This window comes from Gossypium arboreum, chromosome 10 (genome assembly GCF_025698485.1).
Source record: "Gossypium arboreum isolate Shixiya-1 chromosome 10, ASM2569848v2, whole genome shotgun sequence".
In the NCBI taxonomy this organism is placed as follows: Eukaryota; Viridiplantae; Streptophyta; class Magnoliopsida; order Malvales; family Malvaceae; genus Gossypium; species Gossypium arboreum.
In genome coordinates, this window is record NC_069079.1 from 101,317,362 (window position 1) to 101,325,413 (window position 8,052).

At 33.0% G+C, this 8,052-nt stretch overlaps 1 protein-coding gene and 1 long non-coding RNA gene across 3 annotated transcripts; both read right to left on the bottom strand.

Moving 5' to 3' along the window:
* Positions 1-1,670: 1,670 nt before the first annotated feature.
* LOC108482363 (peroxidase 24-like) lies at positions 1,671-3,241 on the bottom strand. The gene is made up of 4 exons (XM_017785493.2): positions 2,979-3,241; positions 2,679-2,870; positions 2,427-2,592; positions 1,671-2,243 (listed from the first exon to the last, which is right to left on the bottom strand). The coding sequence occupies exons 1-4, from the start codon at positions 3,201-3,203 to the stop codon at positions 1,834-1,836; spliced, it is 993 nt and encodes a 330-aa protein (XP_017640982.2). The 5' UTR covers positions 3,204-3,241; the 3' UTR covers positions 1,671-1,833.
* A 1,733-nt stretch (positions 3,242-4,974) lies between these two features.
* Positions 4,975-7,347, bottom strand: LOC128281492 (uncharacterized). Of its 2 annotated transcripts, none has more exons than XR_008271709.1 (2): positions 6,703-7,347; positions 4,975-5,518 (listed from the first exon to the last, which is right to left on the bottom strand). It is a non-coding gene; the product is annotated as an uncharacterized LOC128281492 (long non-coding RNA). The 2 variants fall into 2 exon arrangements; XR_008271710.1 differs by lacking the exon at positions 4,975-5,518 and adding an exon at positions 6,422-6,452.
* Positions 7,348-8,052: the final 705 nt, after the last annotated feature.

Below are 8,052 nucleotides of genomic sequence, written 5' to 3' on the forward strand. Positions count from 1 at the left end.
CGTTATATAATTTATTCATTTTAATCACTTCTATTAAAAACTGTAATGGAAACTTGACGTGGAATTATTTCTAAAATTTTAATTTTCCAAGTAATTTAAGTAAAATAAAAATTATCATTTTGATTCTTAATATTTTAATATAAATGAGGTTTAATCCTGGTAATAAAAAAAAAAAGAGAGAGAGAAAAACTTTTTTTATCATCAAGAAGAAAACCCCAAATCTATACATTTCTTCTTTTGTGATTTGTTGTAATCAACTTGGCTACTACTATTGATTCAATTTTTCTGCTATCAAGTTTCAATCGTGTTTGATTAGTAAATTTTTTGAAAAATTTTCTCTTTCAAATACAAGATAAAGTGTTGTTTTTTTGTGCGAGAGAAATTGATTCCTTTTTCTAAAATATCATCCCAATTTTTCAATTCCCTTATTTCTTCTCTATTCTTCAACTCCTCTTCTTTATACTTAATTTCTATATCCATATTTCCTTCAAAACTCATATATTTTCAATAACGTTTCAATATTTAATCCCTTCGATTCCCCTAAATACAAGCTTTGGATTTTATTTTTATTTTTTTTACTTTGTTTCTTTAAACATTTGTTGTTAGAGAAAAAAACTGGGTTTAAGGAATTAAATCTGAATCTCTTACAAAAATAAGTTGGAGAACCAAACTTCAATTGCAAATCTCCCATGGGTTTGCTTTTCCATTTTATTTAAAGACAAAAACAAAAATTGATAAAAAAAAAATTGGTTCTTTTAAAAGAGTAATCAAGAAAAATTGAAGGAAAAAATTTTGAATGCTTCTTTTGGGTTTATCATATTCCTTATCATATTCCAACATAACTTGTTGTGGACGAAAATCGTGTTTGAGGTCGCTAATTGTTGGTTCATCCTGTTGTTCTTTCTTCTGTTTTTTTTTTTTTTTCTCAATTCTTAAGTTAAAATTTGGGGAAGAAGATGACGCTTGGATTTTTGTGGGTTTTCAACTATTTAGTTATTGTTTTTTCTTTTATTTCGGTTAATAAGTAATATTGAGAAAATTATATTTTAGTCCTTTAAAATGGTATGCAACTCTTATGACATGATAAATTGTGCCATATGGTATTCAATGATTAGTTCGCGTGTCACAAAAAAAATGTCATAATTGATTTTCGTTAGAGTTTTTATAAGAGTGACCAAAATGAATGAACTATATAATATAGGTACCTAAATTGCAAACTTTTTATTTTGAGTGCTTAAAAGAAGAATTTCTTATTTTATACATAAAATTTTGTTTTGATTCAATTTTTACAAATAACTAACAATATTATCGAATTAACATTATTTTATGTTGATATATTGCATACATAAATAATTATATTAATATGATATAAAAATAAATGTATATATTCGTTTCTTTAAATATGTAAAATTGAATTAAAATCAAAGTTTCATATATATATATATATATATATATATAAGAGCTACAATTCTAGTTTTATATATACAATTGTACCAAATCAAAATTTATATATTAAATTGTTGATTAAAACAAAATTCACATATAAATTTAATATTTATCCCAAATAATAGGAATCCAAAACTATTTAAACTACATGTCTGTTAAGAAATCAAAATCTTTCCAATTGTCAGTTCTATTTATAAAGCTTACGAAATGCTCAAAACATTAACTTTTCTTGAGTAATTATTTATTACATTTGCATCAGAATCAGTACAACATTAGTTAATTGGGCATTAAAAAACAGAAAATAAAAACTTATTCAACTTCTTTTTCATAATTAAATCATTGTTTGGGGAAATTGATGCAAATTTATCACTAATCTCGTATTCTATTTCAAGGGTTAACAACACGGCAGTTTTGCCTGATTTCTCCAGCATTTCCAGTGAGAACTTCAATGGCTCCCATTTTCTTCACCGACTTGGCAAATGCAGGTAAAAAGGAAGAACGCGATCTCTGTAACCGAGTCACGATCTTGTTGGAATTCCTGTTCGTAAGAAGTGCAGCATCTGAAACAAACAACCCCTTCTTTTGTAATAAGATATCGTAGTAATGATTGTCGAATGATAATGAACTTGTAGGATCCATTTCCACTGTTATTGTTGGACTTGCTGGGTTCGGACATTGCTTTCTTAAGGCTTCGGCGTAAGTTGGATCCAAGCTCGGATCAGCATCACCTTTGCCTGTGAAGTTGTAAAGCCTACTTGAGAAAGTTGCACATTGAGCAACTCCAATAGTGTGCGCACCTGTTTGATTAAGGACATTAATGCCAATTTATTACATTTTTTTTCAAACTTCAGTATCAATTCGAATTCAGTATCCGACGCATATTGAGATATAAGCATGAAGAAAATATTTTGAAGTTTCCGGTGCATATTAATGTATAAGAAGTGTAAGCTAGAGCCAAAGTAAGAAAAGGAGCCTTATACCTGAAAGAACAACAAGGTCATTAACGTCAAGGCCTTTCCTATTAAACAGTTGAATCAAACTAGTGAAGTTTGCAAAGGGACGAGGGAGGTTTCCATTGGTCTCAGTTGCCAGTGAAACCATTCCGTCTCTTCTTCCAAGTTGAACGTCCCACAGGGGCTTACTAAACTGCGATAAAAGTATTTCAAAACTATATATAAGAGTCTGAAAACTTCTTGGTGATGAAATGGTGTAGCTAAAAGTGGGTTATTTACAGGTGCAGAAACAGCATCACGAGCTGCCAAGGCAAGAATATCAGCACAGGAAACAACGTTAGGGCAAGCCCTTTCGATTGCAGTCTTGATATCGTCGATCACGTCGAAACCGCTTAAGGATGAGTTCGGTATCGCTTCTTTCTCAGCCGTAGAATTATTAACTGTGTCCAAGAGCACTGATGCATCGCATCCCTAACACAATCAAAGATAAATGTCAGTATATATATGCTTACACATATAACTTGACTCCCAATAAACCTAAGAATCATAAAGAGGAAGTTGTAGTTACTTAGTACTTACCCTAACAAAGCAGTCATGGAATTGCATCCTAATAAGTCGAGCACCCAAAGATGGATTACTTTGGGTTCGGTTTTGGATAATCTCTTTTACGATCTGCTCAGCTCGCGGACAAGTTCTTTTGTAAAACTTATAGCTCAACTTACCAGCATTACAAACATCGACGATTCCGATCAAAGTAAGAGAAACAAGGAGGATGAAAATGCTATAACCGGCCCTCATTTTCATCACTAATTAAGAACTTGATTCAAGAAGCCTAAATGATCTCCGTTATATAGACAAGGAAGTTGACGTCTTAAAGTTAAGTTTGGCTGTAATAATAATATTAAAATCACCTCAACTTAAGATTAAACTTGAGGGTTTTGTCAAAGATCCAACTTTTTTTTATTCCTCATTGACCAATCCAACTGTCTTGGAAGTCTTCCAATCATTAAAATAAAATTGATGGATTCGATCTTATTTTTCTAATCAAGTAGTTGTCTTTGTGTATGATCCCGATTCACGAACTGACAGAAAAGTCAAGAATTTATGTAGTTCAATGTATCCACATCTTACATGTCAGAAGCTTTTCCTTTTATGAGCTAGAGGAGCTTTTCGTATATGAATGAATGACAATGCTGTATAAATTTATAAACTATCAATAGATCGAGGATGTAATCTAACTAAATTCCAAATATTTTTTATCAAAATGAAATAAAATATTTTTATCAAATATAAATTTATTCCCCATAAAGAAAATGTAAACTTATTGGATAATTTATTTTATAAAAAGAAATAACATTATTACGAGTTTGGATAGATAAATATTAAAACATATATAGAAGACTGAAATTATTGTTCCCCTGAAACCATGGATTGAATGAAGGTTGGACTGTTTACGCAAACAATTTAATATATAGTTAAAGTTAATTACATCATGAGTCCTCAAATTATGTTTTAGATTCTAAATTTGTCCCCATACTTCTAAATGTTCTAATTGAGTCTTAAAAAGTGACAATATCACATCAATTAAGTCCTTCTGTCAACTTATCTATCACTTTAATTATAAATGCTAAATGAATTTTGATGCTACATAAAGTTAAAGTAGGTGGATCAAAATTTGAGTACATGTGTAACTATTGCATAGACAATTTAAATTTAGTATGTTAAAATAAAAAAAAGCCTCCTAAACTTTAATAGTATTGTTTTTTTTTTTTTTAACATGTTAAATGCAAGTTGTCCAGGCAATGACCTTAGCACCCCTTAGTTGAGGGATAAAATAATAGTTTTAGTCCATTGTAGTTATGAATTATTTAATTTAAATCATTTTTAAGCAATTTTTTACTTTTGGCCCCCTCAAGCTTTTAAAACTTTATTTTTACCATACAGTATCATATTTGTGGTTTCGTCCTTGATATAGTAGATACATTAATCATGTTTTAAATATGCTCCATATTTGATCTTAGCTAGAAGTTAATGCCAACTTGATGGCTAGGCTAACAAAAAGACTTGGTTAATATGATATTTATATTACAAAGGCTCAAGTATCACGTTTTAAAGTTTTAGAACCAATTTAAAATATACATTGTAATTTGAGGATGGTTAGTTAAATTTACCGTATATAGATGTAATAAAGCGAGTGGAATGAGGGTTCCCGGTGCTCCACGCGGCATCTTGGTTCTCGTTATTAAACAAAACCAGAGATCCTGAGCTTCTTTGAATTTGAACACTTTGCAATTGCAAAGTGCAAGTGGCCGATTGCTTTGGGGTGTAATTAAAGCGTTGAGAGAGGTTAAATACTGAACATTTGACCTCAAATTCGTTTTTGAGCTTATAATTTTATTTTAAAATTTTGAGTTTGAATTATTCAAACTCATTTTATTAAGTTTATTTATATAATAGAAAATGAGTTAACTTTCTTATATTTATTTGAATTCAATTATATGTATTTGAGTTCAAGCTCGTAGTTTCTTTTTTTTTTTTTTTTTCTTTTTTTTTTTGCAACAGTTGAACTGTGCTATTATCAAAAGACAAACAGAACAGCAAACAAAATTTAGAATTTCAGCAGCGTAACAATCGCAACCCAACATTACAACAACAAAAAACAACAATACTGAAATCTCACCACCAAACTTTAAACATATTCTCCCTATTAAAGCCAGCAATCACCAATGAAGCAGCCATTTCATTACCTTTTCTATCAACCACCGAGAAAACTACTTTTCCAGCCTTTAACAAGTCTCTATCGATGTCAGCAAACATTGCTTGAAGAGATCAAGGTCTCATTGCCTTGTTAACACACCAAGATAACGCCACCAAAGAACCAATTTCGATAAATAAGGAATCATAAATTTCCCAATTCATAGTTACGAAAACATCTAGAGCCTTTACCGCACTGGCCTCAGCCACATCCGCAACATAAGCAGTCACCGAACCCGAAAATAATGCTCTGGCAATACCCTTCATATCTCGCAATACCCCACCACATCTTGCTTTACCTTCTTTTGCCATTCCGCACACGTTAAACTTTAACCATCTAAGAGGAGGAGGTCTCCAAAATGCAGCTGCAGATTTAGATTTACAATTATCAAAACAACACTTATTCAAGCTAATTTTTACAGCTCTATGGAAAAAGCTCTGTTTGCATCCTTCCTTCTCATAACCATGCCATTCTTGATTTTTGACGCCAAAAAGATTCTTTGAATTTTATTGCTTCCCAAAGTTCAATATTCAACTTTTTTAACTCCTCCAATTCCGACTCTGACAATTTCCTTTGTTCGCTTATCTCTTCAATGGCCTTAATTTTATCTTTGCAATCAATAATTCTCTTCTACAACATACTACCAGCTTCAATATTCCACTTCTTAAGAGCTCCATTCAATTTACGTAATTTACTAGCCATATTCCCTCCTAAACCCCACATTCCCAACCATTCCATTTCGATTAAATTCCTAGAGTCCTCCTTTTTGAGCCAAGCATTAAAGGCCTTGAACCCCAATCAAGAGATTCATTAACCAATAGGACTGGGATTTGATCCGATAATGATCTATTAATGCCTTTCTGTTGAAAATCCTTTAAAAGTACCAGCCACTCTTCCTCTATTAAGAATCTATCAAGTCTGTTACGTTGCTATCCGGACTAATCCAAGGAATTTTTCCCTACCAACGGCAAATCGACCAGTTTACATTTATCAATAAACTCTCCAAACTCCTTCGATCCCTTCTCAATGCCCGAACAATTAATTCTTTCACTTCTATTCTTCACCACATTAGAATCCCCTCCTACAATCCAAGCTTTACTAAATACACTCCTCAATCCAATTATCTCTTCCCACAGCATTTTTTGTTCCAAAAGGATGTTGGGGCATATACATTAATCAAAGCTGTCTCTTTCCCCTCTGGCACCCATTTTCCTTCAACTACAATTAATCTCTTCCCACAATGCTCAACTATGACCGAAAAAATCTCCTTCTCCCATATCGATAACAGCCCTCCAGATCTATCAATTGCAGCAACAAAAATAAAACCAAAATTGTCATTCCCCCAAATTTTTCTAACTAAATCAACAGACACAAATTCCAGCTTAGTTTCTTGAAGGAAACAAACATTAATTCTATGCATTTTCACCAGTCTATTAACAGCTTCGATTTTGGCACCCGAACCCAGCCCTCTAACATTCCATGTTACTAAACGCATATCTCCAATCTAAATGAAAAATGAATTTTAAATCGACAAAACTGAATTCTCACCAGAATCGCAAAACACCAGCTCACTGCATTTGAAACCCTCCTATTGCTTTCCTTCAATCCTAATTAGCTCTTCAATAATCAACTCTTCATCACCTTGCACACTGAATCCCAGCCTTTTCCCCACCTCCCAAGTCTTCTTTGCTTCTTTGAGAATAACTTTCCTTCTGTTACTAATGTCAGAATCTGACAGCGACAAATAATCCCCCTTTCCTTTCGATTACTTTGCTCCTCTGTCCTTCTTTTGTTTCTTCTTTGAAGTGAGCCCTGAGTCCTGGATCTCTCACATAGATCAGATTCGTTTGTTCAGCACCTTCTTTATTTTTTATTTTTTCTAAAACGATGAAAATCCTCCTCTAATTCGACTTCTGCAAAACGATCCCTTTGACTCTCTGAATCTGATAGGTGGGATAAAACTTTGTTGAGTTTTGGGCTCTCAATATTATTTGGACTATTGATCTTCGGGCTATCAACAATACTTGAACCCTGCAAAGCTAACTCATTAAAGCCCAAATCGTTCCCACCCGTTGCTTTAGGATCACCCACAAACTCTTGACCCATCCCCACTACCAATACCAATCCCATGTTGTTCAAATCTTCTCGAGGCCGTTCTCAATAACTCCTTTAATCCCGTCATTTCGTCTTTCCTCCCGTGACATATCCATTTTCGAACCGTTTGCTGACTTCACTTCTGACGAAGCTACTTCTTCTTCTCTACCCTTATGATCCCCACTTCTTGTATGATTTTCATTTGGTTTTTCCACCAATCCTCTTTCCTTAATACGGATTGGAAAAAACTTGCTGCCAACCTCCAACATAATCACTTCATCAAGCTTGTGCTCTTGCTTCATGAAAATCAATATATCCATCTTTTCAAAATTGTTCACCTTTGTTAAGTTATCACCCATCGTAAAAATCTCACCCCATAAATCATCTACCCTTTTGAATGTTTGGTAATTCCAACAATGAAGAGGAATCCCATCCACTTCAATCCAACCTGCCCTTTCCGAGACTTTAAAATTCTCTGACCAAGGTTCAATATTGATGAAAAATTCTTTCAGATATGCCCAGTCTCTTTGCTTTAAGATCTCCATCAGCTCATCGTCTGGAACCTCAATAAGGAAATATCTACCCTTGATTCTCTTAACAATTAATTCTCCAAGGCCTAAGTTAGCAATTCTATCATATAAGCTATATGCATTGCAAAAAGACGCTACCTCACCAATCAAACAATGTTGAAGCTTCCACAACTGTTCATTCTCGACATGTCCCACAACTTTAATATTTTTCCTCCCCGTTCCATCTACTTCAACAGCCCTATGCCTTCATTTATCATACTGTCATTCAAATTTT